The following is a 26,838-nucleotide window of genomic DNA, read 5'->3' on the forward strand; positions in this document are numbered from 1 at the left end:
GACAATTTCAAAACTAAGATTGACAGATTTTTGTTAGGCAAGGATATTAAGGGATATGGAATCAAGGTGGGTAAATGGGGTCAAGTTACAGATCAGGCATGATCTCATTGGATGGCGGAACAGGCTCAAAGGGCTGAATGGCCTGCTCCTGTTCCTATTACTGTTACTACGTTCTAGAGTTAAGCCGCACTGTTGTGACACAGCACCTGACCTGCGAGGGATTAATGCTGACATTGCGTGCAAGAGTGTTGGAATAAAATTCCCAAGGGAGTTGGCATTCCCCATCTGTCATAGTAAGAGTGAACTCTTGAAGTGAAGCAATGAGAGAGCAAGGGGAGGGTTGGTGCAAACACTTTCTTCCTTCCGACAGTGTGAATTGTTGCTTGAGTCACCTTACACAAGCCAATATTTCTTGCATACCCGTTGCTTACCAGTAGGTGCATGGTCAGAGATTGAATCTGATTGAATTGATCGGACATTACTATAACCCTGAATCTTTACTGTACCTGAGACTGGAACAGCATTAGAGGGGTCCCTTTCCATACACGTCACTTCACTCCCAGAATTCTGGTTAAAAATGAGACACAAATTTATTGAAAGAACACTGTTGAAGCAAGTAATTACTTTTATTTAATTGTATAAATTACTACACTTAAGTAAGAACAGAGCGTGCTGGAAGTGTACAGCGGGTCAATCAACCCCTAAAAGAAAGAGCTAGGTTCATCTTTGTGGATGTGACTGGGTCAGAACTTCCTGGTGAAAGGTCATATCTGCAACGTTAACCTTTAGCTGCAGCCAGGCTGCACAGAGCAGTCTTACAACGGAAAGGGAAGGAAAATAATTTAGAAATAAAATTTAAAAAAGACTTGTGCTGTGAAAATGCTACTCTGCACATTTGGGTGATCCAAGTTGTGAAGGAGAAGGAGAGCTGAAAATAATTAGACGAATATCAGGAAGATGGAAGGAACCAAACGAGGGAGGAAGTGATGAAGGTGCAAGTTGCGAAGACCGAAAACATCCGCTGGTGATGTCGTTTACCTGCTGACGTGCCCTCCCCGCCTCTGCATTCAGACTTTTTGCATAGTCGCTGTTTCGGTAAGTGAAGAGGTAAGGTTTCTTCTGCGGGAATCGACAGATACAGCGAGTTAATGTGATACAGCAGTACAACTTTCCATTTAAACAGTAAACATCCCAAGGTGCAGAACACGGAATGACTGATAGCACAGAGCGATTTATATAGTCCGAGAGCAGCCAACACCACCGGTCTGATCTTACCTGGGTCGGACAGTGCAACCGAGGGGTTGTTGCTGAGCATTCAAGGGCTTCATTTTTCTCCCCAATGGGTTCCAGCTATGAAGGAGAACAGACGGATTTGAGATTGAGGTTCTGTGCCACACTTGTTGAAAGATTGTGTCGCAGTGTAATTAGCAGCGCAGACTCTGACCTCGGCAGTAGCAAGTTTGAATTTGAAAATATTGCAAAACACACAATAGCTTGGTTTAGGGCTCATTATTTATAGGGACCTGTATATGAGGCAACCAGGTGAAGTGTTTCACTCCCTCAAAGATGCTTCTAGACCTTGATATGATCCTCATCGTGTTTATCTTTTGGTTCAGATTGCAATCTTGCCTTTTCTGAAGTTACAGAGGTGAAAATCGGGCTGACTGATCGAGTGATTCAGCAAACCTGAACTGCCGCTGGTCCAGCTCTCCTGATGCTATGTCCAATGTGGCGGGTTGAAAACTGGTGCGCTACTACGGCGTGGCACAGCGCAGCGGAGCGCGACCGCGTCAACCGCCACTTTGTTAAACTCGCTATCGGGTTCGGTCCACCTCCCGGCAATTTTACAGCCACAGCGTTTGTTCCTGTGTTATTGTATGAGCCTGAAGGTGAGGGACGCATCTACAGACTAGATGCGAGGGGTTATGTTGTTCCTTTCCACGCTCCATTACTGATGCCGCACCACGATTGGGCACAGTCCCTTACGGCATGCCTACAATCAGCATGGTTTTAATTGGACTTGACAACCTGGAGGCACCTCTATAGGATCATAGAATCTTACAGCACAGAAGGAGGCCGTCCCGCCCATTGTGACTGTGCCAGCTCTTTGAAAGAGCTCTCCAATTAGTCCCACTCCGTTGATCTTTCCCCATAGCCTTGCAGGAAGGACAGAGGCAACATGAAGAGTTACTTCATCGTCACTGGGCCAAAATCCTGGAATTCTCGACCTAGCGGCAATGTGGGAGTACCTTCACCACACGGACTGCAGCGGTTCAAGAAGACGGCTCACCACCACCTTCTCAAGGGCAATTAGGGATGGGCAATAAATGTCGGCCTTGCCAGCGGTGCCCACATCCTCAGAATGAATAAGAGAAATAGAAATAGGAATGGGTTGGCGGGGGTAGGGCGGCAGCGAGGTGAAAGCAATGAGGCCAGAATAAACAGAAATGTTCAAATAAAATGGGAATGGCCACACCGTAAAAATGGCAGAGGCAGCAGTTGTAATAACAGCAAGAGAAGTGAAGATAACACCAGCAAGAGGCAAAGGGAATGTTTTATCTCACTTGAACTATCTTTGACCATTTGCATATCGCTGCAGCAATTAACATGATGTTATTAGAGATTGGCTGATCCCCCAGCATCTATTTCATTGCCAAGTTCTCTGATTCAAGGGCCTTTGCTTTGCAAAAACCTCACCGTGCTGGATTATTTGTTAACTAGGGACATGACCTTTCCTCTAAACTCCCATATCAGTCACCTCTTGAACAAACAGTGTTTCTGAGAGAGAGAAAAAAACCCAGAAATTGCTGGTAAACACTCAGCAGGTCATTCAGCATCCGTGGAGAGGGAAACAGAGTTAAGGTTTCAGGTCAGTGTCCTTTCATCAGAGCTGGAAAATGTAAGAGGTGTTGTGTATGTAATATGTGTGCTACTTTGAACCTATGGACAGGACTGCACTACTTGTAGGGCGTAGTGATACGCAGTACCACTCCTGGCCATAGGGGTATAAATAGTACTGTGGGTACTGATCTCCCCTCAGTTCCCGCCTGTGGGCATGAAGTAAAGACCTACGTGCAGTCCCTACCTCCAACCAGTAAAGACCTGTTTGAGTTATACGTTTAAGTCTTTGTGTTAATTGTTCAATACAATACACATACTTAACACTGGCGACGAGTCAGGTTCTTACCCTGCGGCAGTTGAAGAGAGGTTTCAAACCTCACCACCCCACTAGAAGCGACAGGCTTAGGACTCTGAAGCCTCCATCAGCGACTGAGCACTGGAGTGCAGCATCCATCCTGACAGCTTCCAGCGACTGACAGAAGTCTTTCTGCAGTTTCCTTGTTCAACCTAGGTGGTGGGGTAAGCCGTGCAGCGTTGGCTGCAAAGACAGGGCTGGGGAAGTCGGAGCAGATAAGGGCCATCGATCGCGATCGGAGATAAGGCCGGGCCGCCTTCAAGTGCGAGGCGCAGCGCGGGCCAGCGATCGGGACCAAAGATAAGGGCCGCACTCGGACTGAAAGGCGCGGCGGCTGCAGAAGCTCAAGGTGCGAGAGCCGCGGTGCACAGCGTGGGCTATCGATCGCACAGAAGATAAGGGCCGAGAGCCGCTTCGGTCGGGAGCCACTTCGCGATCCAGCGATCGCATCTGCTGATAAGGGCCGCACTCGGGCGATCGCGGCGAAGATAAGGGCCGCACTCGGGGGCTGAAGGGAGACGGCGTCGGGGGACGGGTGAAGACCGCCAAGCGCGGGAAAACCGCCATTTTGTGGGCGGAGGACGACGGCAAGAGCGGGAAGCCGCCATCTTTGATAACAAGTAAAGAAAATAAAATCTGAGAAATTGCAAATCTACAATGCCTAAACACGGGAATATTAGCACCTTTGATAGTGACCTCGAAGATTGGGCCATATATGTTGAAAGAGTAAAAAATTATTGTAAGGCCAATAAAATTCGTGACCAAGATAAAGCTCTAACATTATTAAATTTAATGGGTGCGAAGACATACGGGCAATTGAAACACCTGTTATCACCAGATGAACCGGCGGATAAGACGTTCGATGAGATTGTTACTGTCCTGAAAGATCATCTAAACCCCACGCCGCTGATGCTAGCGGAACGATTTAAATATTATGACAGAAGGCAGCTACAGCATGAAAGCAATGCTGAATATTTGCTGGAATTGCGTAAATTAGCGAAATATTGCCAGTTTGGAACGGGACTGACAGATGCACTACGAGACAAATTTGTGTGTGGTTTATTTAAACAGGATACACAAAAGCGACTGCTCGAGGAGAATGAGCTGACGCTTGAGAAGGCGGTCACTATGGCAGCAGCACACGAAGCCGCAGCGAGAGGCACGGCAGTAATGCAGCTACGGTCACCGGAGCTCAGTGCACACAAATTGGGTGTGAGTTCTGGCAAATGTTATCGTTGTGGAAAGACAACGCATGATCAGAACCAGTGTTGGTTTAAAAACCAAGAATGTAGAACTTGTGGTAGGCTTGGACACATAGCTAGAGTATGCAGGTCAGGGAAGAAGACCAGCAACAAGAAGTCACCGCAAGGAAAATACGCAAAGGTACACAAGGTGACCGAACAGGAGTCCGATTCAGACGCTAGCAGTAATGAACTGGCTAGCTTAAGCTGTAATGAACTGGCTAGCTTAAGAGTACTCAACGCTGGTAAGGGTGCAGACCTCCAGACAATTTGGGTCACTCTTCAGATAGAAGGAGTCCAAGTAAAACTGGAATTGGACACTGGATCGGCATTGACGGTCATAAATAAGAAAGATTACGGAAAGTTATTCCAACATATTCCCCTACAGGATACGGGGATTATATTGAAAACATACACGGGGCAAAGAGTGTACCCCATCGGGAAAATAGAGGTTGCAGTGGTCCACAAGGGCGAAGACAGTCAAATAATGGACTTATATGTGATATCTGAAGGAGGTCCTCCACTACTAGGACGGGAGTGGATTAGGAAAATGAATATGGACTGGCATTTCCTACAAACAATAACGAGTGAGAACTCGGTGAAGATAGTCGGCCCAGACTCTGGAACGAATGATGGTAAGCCCAACTCAGGTGCAAAAGACAAAGTTTCAGCACAGAATTCCACTGAGCAACAACAACATAGTTTAACTGTGGATTCTGAGTCTGGCAAGTCTACTGATGTGCCCATTTCTGAGGGACACCGGGCTCGAACTCAACTCCATTTCAAACTACAACAGCAATTAGAACAAATGCTTCGCCGTTTTGAGCAAGAGTTGAATGCAACGAAAGAGTTCTTTGATATAGAGTTGGAGAATCTGGAAAGACAACAGAAGCAGCTGATGGAGCAAATGGAGCAGGAGCACACAAAACGTCTGATGTCAGAGGAGTTAACGGTCAGCCAACTCCTGCATATGCTGAAGGACAGGACTCTGAAATGGGAAAAACTTGAACACGAACTTCAATATTCAAACGAAAGGGGTTCGGAGCTCTCAAAGGTTATTGGAAGAGCTGAGGTGGCAACACAGACTGAGATGACTGCAACAGAGCAGCCCTTGGATGCCAAAAGTACGCTGACTCACGTCAATGTAGAACAACAGACCGCTGAAACAGCTGCTCCGGTAGAGGGATTGAATAGTCCGATCAATCAATCTCCAAAAGAAGTTGAAGTAGTAAAATCTCAAATGAGGTCATTAGTAAACGACTTGCTGAAAGCCCAGAAAAAGCTGGATAAAGAGGTACGCATGAAGAAGTCTCTTCAGGAAAGATGTCTGGACTTGGAACAAAAGCTGGCTAACGCCCAGCTGGGTATGGAGGAAATAGAAGACCCTCTCGCTGGCCTAGATCAGGACGACACCGAATATTACTATGTCCTGTCCTGCCCAACTTGTAACTTCGACTCCCACCATACAGAAATCATGGAGGAGCACCGAAAGTCTAGGGAACATCGGGAGAAGGTGGCTCTACTACGGAAAAAGGAGGAAGAGAAGGAGGAACTGCGCATGCAGCTGGCAGCTGACAGTGGAGCCCAGAGAGTCTCCAAGAAGCAGAAAAGGAAAAGTCGAAACAGAAGATGACCCATCTGAACCATTATTACCTCTACCAGATCACACACGTGGTCCCTCCGAACGGAGCCAATTCAGTTCGGAAGTTCAAACTGTTAAATCCATGGAAGGACTATTGAATGAGTCACTCCAGCAACGTGAACCGACTACACCACAGAGATTGAATCTGTGAACTGTTTTCCGCAGAGACTGAATCTGTGATCTGTTTTGACATGAAGTTATCTATGTATCTATGTTATTCTGTTATGTAAACCTGAAGTTATATATGTATATATGTTATTACGTTATGTTAAATGGGGAGATGACTGTAAAGCTAAGAAGGGAGGAATGTTGTGTATGTAATATGTGTGCTACTTTGAACCTATGGACAGGACTGCACTACTTGTAGGGCGTAGTGATACGCAGTACCACTCCTGGCCATAGGGGTATAAATAGTACTGTGGGTACTGATCTCCCCTCAGTTCCCGCCTGTGGGCATGAAGTAAAGACCTACGTGCAGTCCCTACCTCCAACCAGTAAAGACCTGTTTGAGTTATACGTTTAAGTCTTTGTGTTAATTGTTCAATACAATACACATACTTAACAAGAGGTTTAACAGCTTTTAAGTAAGTGCAGAGCCAGGAGAAAGGGGGAGAACAAAGGGGATGGGTGGAGGGCAGAAGTGATTAAATGACAAACTGGGACGATGGTGCAAGGCAAAAGGAGGTGACAATGAGACAAGTATAGATACTAAAGACAAAAGCAAAATACTGCAGATGCTGGAAATCTGAAATAAAACAGAACATGCTGGAAATACTCAGCAGGTCATAGAAACATAGAAACATAGGAGATAGGAGCAGGAGTAGGCCATTCGGCCCCTCGAGCCTGCTCCGCCATTCAATTAGATCATGGCTGATCATCCAAATTCAGTACCCTGTCCCTGCCTTTTCCCCATATCCCTTGATCCCTTTAGCCTTAAGAAATACATCCAACTCTTTCTTGAATATATTTAATGAACTGGCCTCCACCGCCCTCTGTGGCAGAGAATTCCACAGGTTCACCACTCTCTGGGTGAAGAAATTCCTCCTCATTTCAGTCCTAAATGGCTTACCCCTTATCCTTAGACTCTGACCCCTGGTTCTGGACTCCCCGGCCATCAGAAACATCCTTCCTGCATCTAGTCTGTCCAGGCCTGACAGAATTTTATAGGTTTCGATGAGATCCCCTCTCAATCTTCTAAACTCCAGCGAGTATAAGCCCAATCGACCCAATCTCTCCTCATACGTCATTCCTGCCATCCCAGGTATCAGCATCCATGGAGAGAGAAACAGAGTTAACGGTTTCAGGTCAATGACCTTCCGTCATAGAAACAAAAGATGTGGCCAGAGGAGGTGCAAATGGTTACAGCAGAATAGCAGAGGGGGAGCGAAGCATGGAAAATCTGGCAAAGAGGAGAAGGCTCCCATGGGCCGGGAATGTGTCGGAAGAAAGGCAGGTAGACCCCAGACTCTTAACTTTCGTGGGTGGCGTTAGGTCCCGTATTAACATGTGCAAGCAAGCAGCCTGTTTCTACCAATTTGGCTGAGAAAATATTCCAGGACGTTTCTCTTTGTAGGAAGAAAAAAATCTGACTCCCTGCCAACCACTGATAGGTGACACAAACAGAAACCTGGCATCAACGTAAAAATGAATGCCATCATAAACTTTCTGTCACCTCTCTGTAACCTCCTCCAGCCCATCAACAACCTGAGAATTCTGCATTTCTCCGTCTCTGGCCCCATCATTGGTGGGTATGTTTTCAGCCATACAAGCCCTATGCTCTCACTAAACATCTTCACCTTTGCACCTTCCTCTCCCTTTAAGATCCTCCTTAAAATCCACCTCTTTACCCAAGATTTTCAATCGCCTTTGAGTCAGGAGGTCATGGGTTCAAGCCCCACTCCAGAGACATGAGCACACAATCCAGGCTGACACTTCAGTGCAGTACTGAGGGAGTGCTGCGCTGTCAGAGGTGCCGTTATGAGACATTAAACTGAGACCCCGTCTGCCATCTCAGGTGGATGTAAAAGATCCCATGGCACTATTTCAAAGAAGAGCAGGGATGTTCTCCCTGATGTCTTGGCCAATGTTTATCCCTTAACCAACATCGCTAAAAAAAACAGATTATCTGGTCATTATCTCATTGCTGTTTGTGGGAGCTTGCTCTGTGCAAATTGGCTGCTGCATTTCCTACAACAGTGACTACACTTCAAAAGTACTTTGTTGTTTATAAAGCGCTTTGGGACGTCCTGAGTTCGCTATATAAATACAAGTTAGTTCTTTCTTTTTTTCTTTTATTCTTCAGTATAAAGGATTCAACATTTACCAGATTTCAACTGGTAGTCCAAGTCCCAGGACTGTATAGGACCCTGACTGAGTTTGATGTGCGTGATCCACTCAATCCCCCGTTCAATACTCAGTAGAGCTTTATCAGCAGACAGCTCCTTATCATTTTATTTTTACATTAAATAGGTTTGAAACGCCCAAGGAATTTAACCTCTGGTCTGAACAAATTTCTGTTTTCTCTCTCAGCGCTTATGGAGAAAGAAATACCACAATAATGGCACATAAAAATAAACAGTTCATTAATGCTTAGCGATTATTTATCTTATCTGAAGCATCTCAGATTAGCTATGACTTTTAGAGATAATGCTGTTTTGCTTTTTTTCCCTAGAAACAGCAATGGCAAAAGGTCAATGAACCCAAAATGTTTGGGAACGCAGATAACTATTGTGAAATCTTTCAATGTGCTGGTGACATCTTGTTAGCTGCAAAAAGAGCCACGATGCAGAAATTCCCGATCATTATTGTCTATAGAGCACCTTTTGGTTCTTAGTTTTTAAACACCATTGTTTACAAATTAATAAACTTACAGAATTGGGTAGCGCCCCCGCGGCCGATTTTCCCAGGTAGCGCCCCTGCGAGCCAATATCGCGGCACCACGCTCTGCGGCACTTCGCGCCGTGGTACTACAGGCCTTCCTCCCCTTATTAAAGGGGAGGGGCCTGGCGCAGCGCACCCCGGCACCCAGCTGAGCCACCAGGGATCGGAAGTGCCGGCAAATCAGCCCGGCACTCAAGAGGAGTGCCGGGCTCACAGAGAGCAACCGGCACCCTGCAGGCGGGGTGGGGGCTTCACAGGGGCCGGGGACAACAATGGGGGCAGGTGCTGGCAGGCGGCCAGCAACAAAAATGGCTGCCCGGCACCTCTCCTTTAACTAGCGCCGCCCCGGCCACAGGTAGGCCCCCCTGACTACGGCAGACATAGCGTCCGGCGGTAAGTCGGGGGGCGCCACCCAATATTACAGCCGGGGTGTAAGCGGGGTGCTGCGCATGGCGATGACGTCTGCACTGCCACTAACCTCCTGCTAAATTTCACAGGAGGCGTTAGCGGCGCCATGCCCAGGCACTAGTTGATTTGCATCCCGTTAGTGCCCTCTTAGGGTGCTAACGAGAGGCGCAAATCAACCGAATTTAGCCCCCTCTGTTTTTCTCTCTCCACAGATGCTCTCTGACCTGCTGATTTCCAGCATCCGCAGTATTTTGCTTTCATGTTAACCTGCCTAGTGGTTTAAGTAAGTTAACACCTCAGATAACATAACGGGCGGAGGGGTTTGATACGAATGTATTGCGTTTGTACAATAATGTTGTGCAGTGTCACTCCAACTGCACAACATTATAGAATGATGGATACCTGGGAGTGATTACAGGCTGGAATCTAATCGAGAGGTGGGAGGAGGCTTGGACCACAATGGCCTGTTTCGGTGCTGTACATTCTATGTAATTCCAGGCTACAATCCAAGTTCCACTCCACCAACTGACAGCCAGATATGTGAGGTGGAGGGAGGCTTGGGTGGTAAGTTACAACCCGCTGACAAAGGGTAAAACCGGCATTGCCACTTTTTAAAATACAAGCCCGATTTTCCATTATGTTGCTTTCAATGGAAAGCTGGTGTTGATACAGGAGTAGTGACAAAGCAGCTGCAGATAAATGGGTAATAAAAAAAGTTATACACACCATGTTATTCCAAAGCCCGCTGGCTAACAGAGCATGGCTCCTGTCACTGAAATGGAAGCCATCCTGTGAAAAGTAGCTGCGATCGGGCTTACCATCCTGTAAGGAAAATAAACAGAGCAAACGTGGTCATAAGAACATAAGAAATAGGAGCAGGAGTCGGCCATTTGGCCCTTCGAGCCTGCTCCACCATTCAATAAGATCATGGCTGATCTTCTACCTCATCTCCACTTTCCTGAACTATCCCCATATCCCTCGATTCCCTTAATATTCAAAAATCTATCGTTCTCTGTCTTGAATATACTCAACGGCTGAGCCTCCACAGCCCTCTGGGGTAGAGAATTCCAAATATTCACCACCCTCTGAGTGAAGAAATTTCTCCTCATCTCAGTTCTAAATGGCTGACCCCTTATTCTGAGACTGTGACCCCTGGTTCTAGACTCCCCAGCCAGGGGAAACATCCTCCCTGCATCTACCCTGTCAAGCCCTGTAAGAATTTTGTATGTTTCAATGAGATCACCTCTCATTCTTCTGAACTCTAGAGAATATAGGCCCAGTGTACTCAATCTCTCCTCATAGGACAGCCCTCCCCATCCCAGGGACCAGTCTGTTGACCTTTCGTTGCACTCCCTCTATGGCAAGTATATTCTTTCTTAGGTAAGGAGACCAAAACTGTACACAATACTCCAGATGTGATCTCACCAGGGCTCTATATAATTGCAGTAAGACGTCTTTACTCTTATATTCAAATCCTCTTGTAATAAAGACCAACATACCATTTGCTTTCCTAGTTGCTTGCTGTACCTGTATATTAACTTTCAATTATTTGTGTACAAGGACACCCAGGTCCCTCTGAACATCAACATTTCCCAATCTCTCACCATTTAAAAAATACTCTGCTTTTCTATTTTTCCTATCAAAGTGGATAACTTCACATTTCTCCACAAAATAGTCCCTCACAGAAGAAACAACCAATACACTGGGTCAGACATCTCGATCAGACTCCAGCCTGTAATCACTCCCAGGTATCCATTATTCTATATATAAACCATCTGAACTCCTCGATCAGATTCCTGCCTGTAATCACTCCCAGGTATCCATTATTCTATTTCTAAACCATCTGAACCCTCGATTAGATTCCAGCCTGTAATCACTCCCAGGTATCCATTATTCTATATATAAATCATCTGAACCACTCAATTAGATTCCAGCCTGTAATCTCACCAGGTTACATAATGTTTGCCCACACTGACATCGAGGAATACGCATCCACAGTGCTATTCTACATTAACAGCTGCGTCGAGGTCGTCACAACCCATAAAAATATCAGGACATACCCCAACCAGAAACCCTGGATGAACGGAGAGGTCCGCTCACTGTTGAAAGCACGCAACGCGGCATTTAAATCTGGCGACGCGGCGGCTTACAGTGCAGCTAGGACCAACCTAAAAAAAGGTATCAGGACTGCCAAGAGGAAACAGACACTGCGGATAGAGGATCATTTCCACAACAACTCGGAGCCCCGGTGCATGTGGCAAGGCATCCAGTCCATCACTGACTACAAGGGCAAAAACACCAGCCCCCCGGTTAGCGATGCCTCCCTTCCGGAGGAGCTTAACAACTTCTACGCTCGCTTCGACAGGGACAACAGGGAGCCGGCTACCAAAGCCTTGCCACCCCCGGAAGACCAGGTGCTCACCCTGTCGACCTCCGACGTAAGGGGTGTTCTACGCGGAGTGAACACACGAAAGGCTGCTGGACCGGATAGCATCCCTGGACGGGTACTCAAGGAATGTGCTGATCAGCTGGCTGATGTCTTCACCGCCATCTTCAATCTGTCATTGGCCCAGGCAGTAGTCCCTACATGCTTCAAGACCGCTACCATTATTCCTGTGCCAAAACAAACGGCTGTGACGTGCCTGAATGACTATCGACCTGTCGCACTCACACCCATCATAATGAAGTGTTTCGAGAGACTGGTCCTGGCTCACATCAAAGCCAGTGTTCCCGCCTCTCTTGACCAACACCAGTTTGCCTATCGTGCAAACAGATCAACGGAGGATGCAATCACAACTGCTCTACACTCGGCACTGAATCACTTAGATGGTAAGGAGACCTACATCAGAATGCTGTTCATAGACTACAGCTCAGCATTCAACACTATCGTCCCCAACAAGCTGGCCACCAAACTCCAAACTCTTGGCCTGAACACTTCCCTCTGCAACTGGACCCTGGACTTCCTAACAAACAGACCCCAGTCTGTCAAATTAGGTAACCACACCTCCCCCCCCCTGACCCTGAACACGGGGGCCCCACAAGGATGTGTGCTGAGCCCCCTCCTCTACTCCCTCTTCATCCACGACTGTGTGGCTGTTCATGGTTCCAACACCATCATCAAGTTTGCAGACGATACCACGGTAGTAGGCCAGATCACCAACAACGATGAGTCAGCCTACAGGGAGGAGGTCCAGCATCTCGTGAAGTGGTGCGCCGATAACAACCTGGCCCTTAACATCAAGAAAACCAAAGAAATCATTGTGGACTTCAGGAAGTCTAAAGGCGGAAGTCACACCCCCATCCACATCAATGGGGCTGTGGTGGAAAGGGTGGACAGCTTTAAGTTCCTCGGAGTCCACATCACGGAAGACCTCTCCTGGTCCCTCAATACCTCCTCTCTGGTGAAGAAGGCCCAGCAGCGCCTTTATTTCCTAAGGAGGCTGAAGGGATGTAACCTGTCACCCTTGATCCTCTCTAACTTTTACCGCTGCACAATAGAGAGCATCCTGACAAACTGTATCACAGTATGGTATGGCAGCTGTAGCTACTATGACCGGAAAGCCCTGCAGCGGGTAGTCAAAACTGCCCAACGCATTACCGGCACCCGGCTACCGACCATAGAGCACATATACCAGAAACGCTGTCTACGGAGGTCACGGTCCATCATCAAAGACCCTACCCACCCCAGCCACAGTCTGTTTGCCCTCCTGCCATCTGGGAGACGCTACAGATGCATTCGCACCCGTACGACCAGATTTAGGGACAGCTTCTTTCCCAGGGCTGTCATCCTACTGAACTCCACAAATAAACTCTAAAGCCTGCACATCTGCCAATGCACTTTATTATGGTTATGTTTATGTTAATGTATTACAAGCCAAATGTATGTTGAATGTTTAAATGTCTTAATCTAAATGTACACTCTCGGGAGCCGCAAGTCTACATTTCGTTGTACTGCACTTGTGCACTAACAATGACAATAAAGTTGATTTGATTTGATTTGATTTGATTTGATAATCACTCCCAGATATCCATTATTATTCTATATATAAACCATCTGAACCCCTCGATAAGATTCCAGCCTGTAATCACTCCCAGGACAGAGCGGGTTGCTTGACTGGTGCCGCTACCATTGTACTCAATATGCCCTCCTCCACTCCTGGAGCACTGTGGCTGCAGAATGTATGATCTACAGGACGCACTGCAGCAACTCAGCAAGACTACCTCGACAGCACCTTCCTCCCATCTCTAACATTGAGAAGTACAGGAGCAGCAATGTCATGAAAAGACCATCTTCTCCAAGTTTTTCTCCAAGTCACACACCACCCTGACTTGGATATATATCAACGTCCCTTCCTCATCACTGGGTCAGGCCTGGAATTCCCGATCTAAAACCATTGTTGGAGCATCATCGCCAGGGACTAATTAATGTGGTATTTTTTTTAATTCACTTTGAGCACCAATATTTTTAACGTGGTATTAATTCTGGATGTAAAACAGAATTTTCCCAGTGTGCCCTGCCTCATGGCCAGAAGCCAACTTTGAGGAGGGACCCTGGGAGCTAACATCTTTGGAATGAGGCCAATAACGTTTGTTTCACAACAGCCTCCTGCACTGTGCCATGGATCAAATACTTCCTGTGTAACATTTTAACATTTGCTGGTGAAATTTTTTAAAAAGTCATCACATAATGCAATTTCAAACCAAAAGACTTTGGCCTCGTAATTAACCCCCTCACGACGGGTGGGAGAGGGTCGGGGGAGAGTCAAAAATGTAAAAACGGGGAACGCGCCCCAACCCGCCATGCGTGCGCCCATTGGCCGTTTACACGGCGGTGGGTTTCGTGCGGTGCAAGTGTCCCACCTTAGGGAGGCGGGCCATTTCATTAACCTCTGTAAATCAGGCGCCCAAAGTGCAGTTGAGTGCACTCCCCAGCCCCTCAAGGAAGCCTACGGCCTCACCGCTTCCAATTGCAGCCTCTCTCTCCCCCCGCCACGATCGCAGACCACACCGCGCCCCCCCCTCCCCCAAGCCCTTATCTCCGGCCCTCCCCCCTCCCGATTGTAACTCTCTTCCCTCACTTCCCAGTCTTCCACCCCCCCTCACCCCCCGCCCCCCCCCCCCCAATTTCCCAAGACCGTCCCCAAGGATCCACCGGTTCGGCCTCCAGCCTGTCAATTTGGTTGGCTGCCGAGCAGGAAACGGAAGATGAAAACTACGATGGGGTCCTGCCGTTAAATTCAGCAAGACCTCCACGTCCTCGGACTTGCCAGGTTTTCCCCGCTCCCGCCCCGTCTCCCTGTAGATATCAGGGTCGTCAGATTTTTGTAGACTTACTGCAGTGAGAGAAATCTCCATGTTTCTGAGAAAGGGCTGTAGAACCACCGTGAAATCATCGCGTTTGTCATAGATCCCAGAATACACCAGCTCCTGGAGGGCATTCTAGAGAAACAGCCACACTACAAAGGTCAGAATAGTTGCTTCGTTAATAAAAAAAATTCCCTTTAATTTTCTCTCCCAAGTCATGCTGGTGTCCAGTTCCACTTGTGTCTGTTGCTCTCCATTACATCAGTCAAGGAAGTTCACGTGTGGGCCCAGGACATGTCTGATCATGATTTTATCTCACACGCATACAGATGCACACACATAAGTGCAAACATATACAAATGCACACGCAAGCACACATGCGTGCATACACTTACACACACATGCACACGAGTGTACGCACACAAGCAAACACACACACATGCGTGTACATATGTTCTAGCAGGGGTCACTGGTTAGCAATTAGGTCTGGGTATCCCGGGTGATTTGTTCGTCTTGGCAAGGAAAGACTGACTACTGTAAATAGTAACCCCCATCCAAGTGTGAAGAATTGCATAATTGTCGAGGACCCTCAATGTGTATCTGTGCATGGTCAGTTCAAACTATACAGTGTCGTGTGTCATGTTATTCAGTTTTCTATAATTATTCAATAACTGTATTATTCTATAAATACAAATAATGCAGTGATAACTATACTGAAGTTATTTGGACAAATAAAATGCACGAGGTGAAAGGTTGCCTACCCGGAAGTCCCAGCTAAAGATGTGCGCAGATAACTCTGCGGAGTCATGGAGGTTGACCAGACAGTCACACCAGCCCCTGAAAAAAAAGTTACAAACGTGTCTTTACAAAGTCTGGTCCTCTCATCTAAAACTGACGACAAGGGCAGAACTCTAAGCTTTAGCGGAACATTTTACCTCAGTTCAGGAGTAGAGAGACCCCTGTCATAGAACCGGTGCCGGTTGTCAACATCCTGCATCTCCACAAGATTCACAAAGGCTCGCGGGACCTGCAGGAGCACATTTTATTTAGTGGAATCGCAGCTAGGTTCCTATTAAGGGTATCAAGGGGATATGGAGTAGCGGTGAGTAAACGGAGCTGAGGTACAGTTCAGCCGTGATCTAACTGAGTGGCAGAACAGGCTCAGGGGGCTGAATGGCCCACTGCTGTTCCTATGTTCCTATTGGTGGCACATAGCACAGCCTGGGTGGCCATTTGAAGACCAGCCTCCCTTTCACCTGTGACGCTCGGCAGACTTCCAGCTCCTGTGTGTTAAGTGAAGAGGCCTTGTTAAAGTAGAACTATTTCGTGGAATTATTGGAACATTAGGAACATGACTTTCTTGATCAAGATTAACCAAGAATAAATAGAAAGAACGTAGATTATAAGATAAAGCCACTGAAAGGTTGAAATCGTGTTGTGTGATGTTGGTGATGGAAGCGTTAACGCATTCATATACAATTTGTTTCTGTATACTGTAATTGATTATTTTAAATAGGCTAAGATAGCAGTCAGAGGAATTTCATATGAATGCACGTTACTGATATCGCACAGTGAACTTTCAGCCCCTTAGATTAAGATTCAGCAGTGGAATCATGCCAATGAATTGCAGCCAGCAGAAGGCACTAAAACATAGCCAAAGCTAACCAGTCTGACTCAACACCCCTCCCTCTCCCTCTATCACTATCTATCTGAAAATGTGACTCTTCCTTGTCGGGGTGAAAGCCACAATCGGCTTTGACAGACATGCACACAGTGCATTAGCTCATTGCATTCGCATTGGTGCGATGGTGGCGCCCATCTTTTTCCAGGTGCTAAATCTGCCCCCTCAGTATACATGACTCTATCCGCAGAGCTGCTTTCCGACAAGGGATATGAGTCAACATAAACAAGTTATTAATTACTGATGGGAGGACAGTTCCAACAGCAACTTGTGACAGCATCAACCGTAGTGTTTCCAAGGTGGAAAGCCATTCTATGCTTACCTCTCGATGCAATATATCCAGAGCTTCTTTTATTCTAAACGCAATCTTTTCTGGTGAGTAATATTCCTAGAAAAAAACAGAACACTTTAAACACTGTTCGCACAATGTCCCTTCCAGACGAGGATTTGCTTGTTCTGTGCTAATGTTCTGTTGTGTTTTTTTGATGAAGGCATTGAACCCCTTTATTTTCTCCACACATCTGGTATTCCTGGGCTATACGGCCACCAAAGGCTAAAAGATCAGGTGGGCAACCTTCACTAATGCCATTCTGAGTTGGTCATACACAAGAGCCCCTGTAGAAAACATGCCCATTGATCTCCCCTCTCTCCCTCATACTAAGAATTGCTGCCTGGATATATTAGGAACATTGGAATTGCTAGACGAAAAAGGACCATGGTCCATCTAGTTCGCCCTCTACCATTCCTGGTAGTCGCATGATACAATAATAATGGAATAGCAAAATACTGCGGATGCTGGAAATCTTAAATAACAACAGAAAATGCTGGAAACACTCAGCAGGCCAGGCAGCATCCATGGAGAGAGAGACAGGGTTAACATTTCAGGTCGATGACCCTTCGTCAGAACTGGAAAAAGTTGGAGATGTAACAGGTTTTAAGCAGCTGCAGAGGCAGGGAAAGTGGGGGGGTGGAGGGGAGGAAGGAATTAAAGGCACAATCTGTGCTAGGATTCAACTCAGGAGAGAGAAAATGTTGCAAATGGGGATGGCAGAATCATCAACAGCTGCCGCCTGAAAAAATGGGCGGGGGGGGCGGGGCGGGTGGGGGTTATGGTCTGAAATTGTTAAACTCAATGTTGAGTCCAGAAGGCTGTAAAGTGCCTAATTGAAAGATGAGGTGCTGTTCCTCGAACTTACATTGGAACAGTGTAAGAGGCCGAGGATAGAGAGGTCAGAGTGGGAGTGAAGCGGAGAATTAAAGTGACAAGCGACCGAAAGCTCAGGGTCACCATTACGGACTGAACGGAGGTGTTCCGCAAAGCGGTCACCCAACCTGCGTTTGGTCTCCCCAATATAGAGGAGACCGCATCGTGAGCAGCGAATACAGAATACTAAATTGCAGGAAGTACAAGTAAATCGTTGTTCTGCATTACAATAATAATGGAGTCGTTGACTAATCACAGCAATCAATCAATCAGTCATAGCAATTCAATTTGCTTTGAATGAATCAATATTCATGCTTCCACCATCTTCTGAGGGAACCTGTTCCACACGTTGGTCACTTGCTCCCTATTATTTCCACTGATTAATTTTGATTTAACCCCCTTCAAGTGCAGACTATGTCCTCTGGTTCTACTGTTCTTGTCATGCTCTACATGATCCAGTCCCTTTAGAATCCTAAAATCAGCAATCATATCACCTCTCAACTTTTTCTTTTCCAGTGAGAAAAAAGTAGGAATTCACCAATGCTCTACTGGAATAACAGGAATCCATCTGGACAACCAAGATTTGAGATTTATTAGCCCACCTAGTTGATAGAACAGACTTTGAACCTGCACCCCCCACAACACTTCCTCTTTTAAGATTTCAGTGACGAGCCATAATAAACTGCTGATGAACTTTTCCTCAAATGTTTCCAACCTAACCTCAACTCAGTAAAAGTGATACGTAGGAACAGGAGTAGACCATTCAGCTCCTCGAACCTGTTCCACCATTCAATGAGATCACAGCTGATCTCTATCCTAACTCCATTAGCCCACATCCCATGATACCCTTGTCTAGGAAAAAAATCTATCGATCTCAGATTTTAAATGATGAATTGAGCTGGCATCGGCTGCTTTTTTGTGGGAGGGAGTTCCACACTTCCACCACCCTTTGTGTGAAGAAGTGTTTCCTAACTTCTCTGCTGAACAGCTAGGCTCTGATGTTCAGGTTATGTCCCCTTGTCCTAGACTCCCCCACCGGCAGAAAAAGTTTCTCTCCATCTACCCTATCAATTCCTTTCAAAATCCTAAAAGCCTCAATCAAATCGCTTCTATATTCCAGGGAATACAAGCCTAGTTTATGTAATCCCTCCTCATAATGTAACCCTCGGAGCCCTGGTAAAATTCTGGTGAATCTGCGCCGCACTCCTTCCAAGGCCAATATATCCTTTCTACGGTGCGGTGCCCAGAATCGTACGCAGTACTCCAGATGTGGTCAACCAGGGCTTTGTATAGCTGTAGCAAAACCTTCTCCTCTTTATATTCTAGCCCTCTCGATTTAAAGACTAACATTCCATTAGCCTTTCTGATTTTTTTTTTGTACCTGGCCACCACAACATTTTAGTGATCTGCGTACATGGATCCCTAAGTCTCTTTGGACCTCCACTGCTCCCGGCTTTTCACCATTTAAAAAATACTCAGATCTATCTTTTTTTTAGTCCAAAATAGATGACGTCACACTTACCTACGTTGAAATCCATCTGCCACAGTTTTGCCCACTCACTTAATCTATCAATGTCTCTTTGTAATTTTATGCTCCCATTACACTACTTACTATGCCACCTATCTTTGTGTCATCGTCAAACTTGGATATATGGTTCTCTATTAATGTTATCTAAGTCATTAATAAATATAGTGAATAGTTGAGGCCCCAGAACAGATCCTTATAGGACACCACTAGTCACTTCCTTCCAATTTGAAAACATACCATTATCCCTACTCTCTGTTTTCTACCACCTAACCAATCTCCTAACCAGGTCAATAATTTGCCTTCAATTCCATAAGCTTTAATTTAGCTAACAGTCTCTTATGCGGAATCTTATTAAATGCCTTCTGGAAGTCCATATAAACTACATCCATAGACATTGCTCTGTATACTACTTTCATTACTTCCTCAAAAATGTAATTAGGTTTGTTAGACATGACCAAACCTTTACAGATCCATGTTGGCTCTCTCTAATCAGATCAAAATTATTTTTAATTGCTCAGTCACTCTGTCCTTAATTTTAGATTCCAATAACTTTCCTACAACAGATATTAGACTAACGGTCTATAATTTCCTGGTTTCTCTCTCTCACCTTTCTTAAATAATGGAGTTACATTTGCAATTTTCCAATCTAAAAGGACAATTCCTGAATCAAGAGAGATTTGGAAGATTATGGCTAAAGCATCTGCAATTTCCTCACCTACTTCCTTTAAACCCTGGGGTGGAAACCATCTGGTCCTGGGGATTTGTCACTCTTTAGTGCCATTATTTTATCTGATATTGTTTTCTTGCTTACTTTAACTTTAGTGAATTTCCAGTCCTTGATTCATTATTAGTTTCCCTGGAGGGTCAGGTAGATTATTCTCTTCCTCCACTGTGAAGACTGACACAAAGTAATTATTCAGCAAGTCTGCCATTTCCTTATTTTCATTTGCAGTATTACCAATATTAATCTGTTTTTAAAGGGCCCCCCATTACGCTTGTCTTCACTTTTTCTTCTAATATAATTGTAAAAATTTCTGTATTAATCTTGATATCCCTCGCAAGTTTCTTTTTGCATTCCCTTTTTGCAGCTCATGCTTTATTTGTGTCTTCTTTTACTATTCTTTATATCTCTCTCCCAGTCCCCTGGATCTACACTATTCTTTGGACTTTTGTATGCTCTCCTTTAGTTTTATGTTATCTCTCAGCTCTTTTGTCAACCATGGCTGTTTTATTTGGTAAAGTAGAGCTCTTGCCCCTTAGGGGGTATATACTGGTCCTGTATTAAGCTAACTTCTTATTTGAACACCTCCCACTGTTCATCTGTAGTTTTATCCAATAACAGTTTTGACCAGTTTGCTGTTATCAGTCTCTGCCTCATCCCGCTAAAGTTAGTCTTATCATAACTTAGATTCTTAGTAATTGTGTTACATGTCTCCTTTCCAAAGCTAATATTGAATTTGATTATATTATGATCATTGTTAGATAAATGTTACCTTACTTTGTTTTTTATTCGTTTTTTATGGGATGTGGGCGTCGCTGGCAAGGCCAGCATTTATTACCCATCCCTAATTGCCCTCGAGATGGTTAGATTATTAACTAAGTCTGGCTCATTACTCTTTTACTCAATCTAGTACGGCCTGCCCTTTGGTTGGTTCTAGAACACATTGCTCCAGAAAACTATCTTGAATGCACAAACACAAACTTTGACTTGATAAGTCGTAAACATTTATTTTGCACGCTACCTTATTTGTGCAGTAGACGCACATATCAGCAATGCCCACGTAAACTGTAATCAGCTTCCAATCCTTCTGAAAGTCGATGTGCTGAAGACAAACAGGCAACGATTAATGCAGCTCATTTTTAACCTGACACAGCCAGAGGTATAGATTGTGCAAAATCTAATCTGCACATAGAATGTTAATCCAGCTACGTGGGCAAATTTCCAAAGCACATTCCAGTTGGATACCGCAGAAAAAATGTCCCAACTGCATAATCTGCCCATGTAAATAGAGAAGAAAATGTTGGGTTTTTTTGCGGAGTTTCGCTCTACAATTGATGGCTATGCCTTCAACCATCTAAAGAAAAGAAAGTCTTGCATTTATATGGTGCCTTTCACAACCACCAGATGTCCCAAAGCGCTTTACGGCCAATGAATTACTTTTTTGGAGTGCAGTCACGGTTGTAATGTCAGAAACGCGGCAGCCAATTTGCGCACAGCAAGCTCCCACAAACAGCAAAGTGATAATGACCAGATAATCTGTTTTTGTTGTGTTGATTTGAGGGATAAATATTGGCCCGGACACCGGGGAAAACTCCCCTGCTCTTCTTCGAAATAGTGCCATGGGATCTTTTACATCCACTTGAGAGGGCAGACGGGGCCTCAGTTTAACGTCTCATCCAAAAGACGGCACCTCTGACAGTGCAGCTCTCCCTCAGCGTTGCACTGGAGTGTCAGCCTAGATTTATATGCTCAAGTCCCTGGAGTGGGACTTGAACCCACAACCTTCTGACTCAGAGGCAAGTGTGCTACCCACTGAACCACAGCTAGGCCCCAAAACTCTGGAATTCCCCCCCTAAACCTCTCCGCCTCTCCCTCTCCTCCTTAAACCTACCTCTTTGACCGAGCTCCTGGTCCCCTATCCTAACATCTCCTTCTTTGGCTCAGTGTCAGTTTTGTCTGATTTACGCACTTGTGAAGCGCCTTGGGACGTTTCACTACAGGAAAAGGCGATATGTAAATGCAGGTTGTTGTTGTAGTTGATTTCCACTGGGTTGGAGTCTGTTGCTGCATGGGCCAGCCGTCATGGCGGCAGTGCACCTACAGTAACGCTTGTACCCGCCTTCCCCGTGCACAATAGGTGCCCTCGCACTGACCCTGCAAACTCTGGAGGTGTCGGTGCAGGTGATCCCAGCGTGACCACCGGGATCGCATCCCGAGGCCAATCCATTTAGTTCTGGCCCCCAACACCACAAAAAAGTTAAACATACATTGGAAAGGGCAACAAGGCTGATCCAAAGTCCAAAAGGAATGGGCTATGAGGAAAGCAAGAGAAGCCTATGTTCAGAAAGAAAGCAGTTAAGGGGATCCCATCGAAGAAAAAAATACAGGTAATTATTATTTTTTGGTCAGTGTCTGGCGCATGCAGAAACCAAACAGCAACTTACTGAAAAATCCACATAAGTAAAACTACTGCATGCACGCTCTCTCCCTAAGCCCAAAGAGTATGGGCACAGGTTGGCAAGAGCCAAGATATAGCTCAACAAAGAGCCGGCACAGGCACAATGGGCCGAATGGCCTCTTTCTGTGCTGTATCATTTTATGATTCTATGATTCTATGATATAAGGACCCCCAAATGCATGTAGAGGTACTGCTAGAGGTTAATCAGCTACAACCGCACAGCTTGCAAGCTCAGATCACTAGTAGGCTTCCTGCTGTTCATCCAGCTAGGACCACCCTGCCCATTATAGCATTGTACTGCAGGATTATCTGGAGCCCTGTGCCTTAATAGGTTGGTTAATATAGCAGAGAAAGGAATTTCGCATGAATGTTTATTACCGTTATAACACAAGGCAAAGTCTACTCCATAAAGTAAACAACATCGAAACACTTACCATGTTATTTTTCAAAGTGGTCACTAGTTTTTGAGCCTGCCCAGGTAATTCCCTGAAATAAATTAATCTCTTAATTATTCCACGAAATAACATTATATAGAAGAGATAAGACCATATTAGTCGCACTACAAACAATCAGGTATGCTAGGCAATGAACAATACTGGAACCGGGTGACTATTTTTCATATTTCAGAGCATCGATAAACAATTTGGAGGTTTTTTTGGTGAATTTTTTATGCTTGTTAAGGCGAGGGATGTGATTGCTGGGAAATGGAGAAATTTCCCATTTTGGGCACTTAGTGTAAATCAAGCATTTCCAGGTCAGCGGATTCACCAGAATGATACCAGGGATTAAAGGGTTAAATTAGGAGGACAGGCTACATAAACTTGGCTTGTATTCCCTGAGTATAGAAGGCTGAGCGGTGACCTGATCGAGGTATTTAAAACGATTAAAGTGATTCGATAGGGTAAATACCATTTCCTCTGATGGGGGAATCCGGGTAATAATTTAAAAATAACAGCTAAATCTTTCAGGGGCGAAATCAGGAATACTTTTCGCAAAAAGGGTAGTGGAAATCTGAAACTGAGATAGATAGATTATTTGAGTTCTGACGAAGGGTCATTGACCTGAAACGTTAACTCTGTTTCTCTCTCTACAGATGCTGCCCGACCTGCTGAGTATTTCCGGCATTTTCTGTTTTTATTAGATAGATTATGGTTGGGTAACAATGTAAGTGTATCAAGGGATACGGAGCAAATACCCTCGTTTTCCAAGTCTTTGATTGTTAGTGGGTGTGCTAGTGTAAAATCCAATAAATTCATAACCCACCACCACAGTTTGAAACTTTGAATTCAGTTCAAAATAAAGGGCTCAATTTTGCCATTGGTGCGGGCTGGGGGTGTGTCAGCCGCTTTTCGTGTTAGCCATCCGACTCCAATTTGATGTGGGAAAAAAATGCGATTTTCCCCTAATTGGGCAATTGATTTCCAGCGTGTGGGAACCCCTGGCCCACTTAGTCTTTCCATTCTGAAAGTCACCTCCGATGACGTCATCAGTGCTGCTGGATTTAAGGCCTGCAAGTAGCCTTGCTTCTTCTGCAGACTGCAAACCTTATGCCCTTTGCTGTGATAGATTCCTCCAGCCAATATGTCCAGCAGTAGGCCAAAGTCTGCATCAAGGTTCGATGACGCCGCCCTGCAAGCTCTGGTGGAGGGAGCAAGAGAAAATAAGGAGGTGCTCTTCCCTTCCTCAGGGAGGAAGAAACCACCCCAGCAGACGAAAGCTGTGTGGATCCAAGTGGCCCAGGAGGTCAACTCTTTGTCTATGTGCCGCAGAACCTGCTTGCAGTGCAGGAAGCGGTTTCATGACCTTCTGCGCACTGGAAATGTGAGTATGACTTTCCCATCACCCTCAATCTGATCCCCATTGCCTCTCCTCACCAGCACTCAACTTTAGCAACCTCTTCCTCCACATCCCACTTGACACTGATATCCCTGCACCCTTACCCATTCCCTCTCTCTCTATGGTCACATTCACCTAACTATTCGACTATGCAGCCCTCACACTCCCTATCGCTGTGATGCAATGAAAACAACTTACAACACACAGGGAGGGCCCTTGGTCTTGCCACCTCACTCCATCTTTGTCTCCTTCTAACCATCAATGATATGGATTCTCTACACTCACTCCTTCATTTTCACTCAAACTCCACTTGTCTCCCTCATTGCAGGAAAAGAGAGCTCACAATAAGAGGGAATGAGCGAGGACAGCAGGAGGGCCACCCTCAGTAGCCCAGCTCACCCCTGGGAGGAGGCGGCCCTGGAGATCGTGGGAGTGGAGGACGATGCACAAGTGGGGGATGGACAGACGGGTGCATCAGAGCAAGTGGTGACAGAATAGTTTATCATCTCTCTCATTGACATTGCATGAGTCACTGATAATGATTCTGATGCTCTAACAGATTGACTTTTGATCATCTGCAATATTCAATGTGCATGTAGCCTTGGCCTCACATCTCTGACTCTTTCCTTTACTCCCCCACAGGACCATCGAAATCCCCCATCCCCACTATCCAGGAGGAACAGCCTGAGCCTCCAGACTCCTCAGAGGAAGCTGCAACCTCTGAGGGCGCAGCGTCAGCAGAATTCAGCGCATCCAACACCAGCGCAGACACTCACACCTCGGTGGTACCTTCGCGAGATAGATTAGTGTTGTCACCTGGTGTATCACAGCTCACAAGGGACAGCAGTGGAGAGTCCTCATCACAGTGGCAAGGACGCTCCCAGCTTGGCTCCGCTGCATGTCGACCCTCTGCCTCTGTGCCCATCCAGAAGGAGAGCGGTGCTGGAACTCCAGGAACAGGTGCAGGAGTCTCTGGCAGGTTTTGTCTCCAGGGTCACTGCGAGTGTGGAGCGAATGGAGAAGTCCATCACTAACATGAGCAGAGCCTCTGTGGAGGTGTTGGCGTATGAACGCATCACCACGGAAAGGATGGCAACCTCCTTGGAAAGGCTGGCTACATCCATGGTAAGGCTGGCTACCTCCATGGCAAGGCTGACTACCTCCATGGTAAGGCTGGCTACTGTAGTCACTTGGGTGTAATGTTGTGTTTAATTTTGCTTATTGTCATAAAAAAATTCTGATGGCAAACTGTTGCAGTTGTGGTGTGTGTCATTTCGCTAATGGGACTTCCACATTGAGGGCTTAGGGCGACTTGCAATTGTCAGTATGGTGGTCAGAGTGATAGGACTCCGCAGGTTCTTGGCCATTGTCGATGGTCTGATAAGAAGGTGCGAGGCAAAATTGTTTGATTGTGCAGGCTAAGCAAATCTGGCCAAGATGAGTGCATCCCTTGCATCCTGGTCAGCAATGTGGTCGCGCGCTGGCGCCTTCTAGCCTGTGCAGCTTCAGGTGTGTGAGCAGCAGCTTGGCGCTCCTGTTGTTGCTGTTGCTGTTGGTGGTGCTGTTGTTCATGGTTCTGCTGCTGCCGCGGCTGGTCTTCATCCGAATCTGATGTCCAGGAGGAAAGGAAATAAATGGTTCCCATGCTTCTGGTATATGCCTCAGTTGAGGAAGCGCTCAGTCAAGGTGGCGAGAGGGGTTTCCCAGGAGGTCACACTGGAGGTGGGTGTCAGGCTCCAAACTTCCACAACAATGAGTAGGCCTGCTAAAAGTTCCCCAGACCTGAGACAACAAAGTTGCCACCTGCCAATGATGTTTGCTGAAAACTCCATTTTAATGGTGGAGCTGCAGCTGTTAGTAAGCAGTCCACTCGTGAGGACACCAGGATTCACTGGCGTGTTCCAGAGGAGACGTGCAGGATGTGGGAAAAGTGGTAAAATCAGAAAGGCCTCTCAAAATGGGATTATAAAGGCACTTAACTGGTTGATAAGGGCCTTAAGGGCCTATCCCACCTCTTGGAGGCGGGATGGAAGCCGGGTCAGAAAACACACATTTGGGAAAATTGCTCGGAGGCGGGATGGAGGCGGGATCGGGCCCGCCCGCCATTTTTTACGATATTATCACCTCACACGCCTCCAATCCCGCCTCCTCGGGCCTGGCAAAATTGAGCCCAAAATCTCCAAATAAAAGGCTGGTGTCGGTAAAAGTGAGCGTGAAGCTGTTGGATTGTTGTAAAAACCCATCTGGTTCACTGATGTTCTTTAGGGAAGGAAACCTGCCGTCCTTGCCCGGTCTGGCCTGTACGTGACTCCAGACCCACACCAACATGGTTGACCAAAAACCGCCCTCTGCAGTGACCTGGCAATTCATTCTTTGGTATCAAAAACCGCACCACCTTCTCGCGGCAACTGGGGATAGCCAATAAAATGTAGGCCTAGCCAGCCAACACCCTGAGAATGAATCGAACATACTATATCCTCTTGTATCTGTTGCACCTTCCCCGTGCCTCCACTATCAATTCCAATACCCTGTGCCATTGGTGGCTTATTGGAAAATCCCGGGTGCACTACCTTTGGTTTTTGGTGCTTGATTTCGATGGATTGGAAGGCACAGTCTGTGCACTTACTATTGCCCAATACACTATCCGCTGCACCTGAGGCCCTGTTGGTGGCCGGGCTCTCGGAGTGTTTCCCCCAAGGCTCCACCTGTGGTGTGACCCGTGTCTTGTACATCTTCATC

General features: G+C 46.2%; 1 protein-coding gene across 1 annotated transcript in view; it reads right to left on the minus strand.

The window, feature by feature from the left end:
• The window catches only part of plb1 (phospholipase B1), a 207,006-nt gene that overhangs the window by 168,515 nt on the left and 11,653 nt on the right, over nt 1-26,838 (minus strand). Inside the window, exons 6-15 of the mRNA XM_085997907.1 lie at nt 22,698-22,749; nt 20,827-20,907; nt 16,675-16,740; nt 15,607-15,698; nt 15,433-15,508; nt 14,702-14,806; nt 10,094-10,189; nt 1,276-1,350; nt 1,039-1,119; nt 507-567 (exon numbers count right to left, since the gene is read on the minus strand). Coding sequence (XP_085854033.1) covers nt 507-567; nt 1,039-1,119; nt 1,276-1,350; nt 10,094-10,189; nt 14,702-14,806; nt 15,433-15,508; nt 15,607-15,698; nt 16,675-16,740; nt 20,827-20,907; nt 22,698-22,749 — 785 coding nt within the window. The remainder of the gene's footprint in view (nt 1-506; nt 568-1,038; nt 1,120-1,275; nt 1,351-10,093; nt 10,190-14,701; nt 14,807-15,432; nt 15,509-15,606; nt 15,699-16,674; nt 16,741-20,826; nt 20,908-22,697; nt 22,750-26,838) is intronic.

Source organism: Somniosus microcephalus, chromosome 9 (assembly GCF_052327205.1).
Source record: "Somniosus microcephalus isolate GS21.2 chromosome 9, FLI_Smic_1.0, whole genome shotgun sequence".
NCBI lineage: Eukaryota > Metazoa > Chordata > Chondrichthyes > Squaliformes > Somniosidae > Somniosus > Somniosus microcephalus.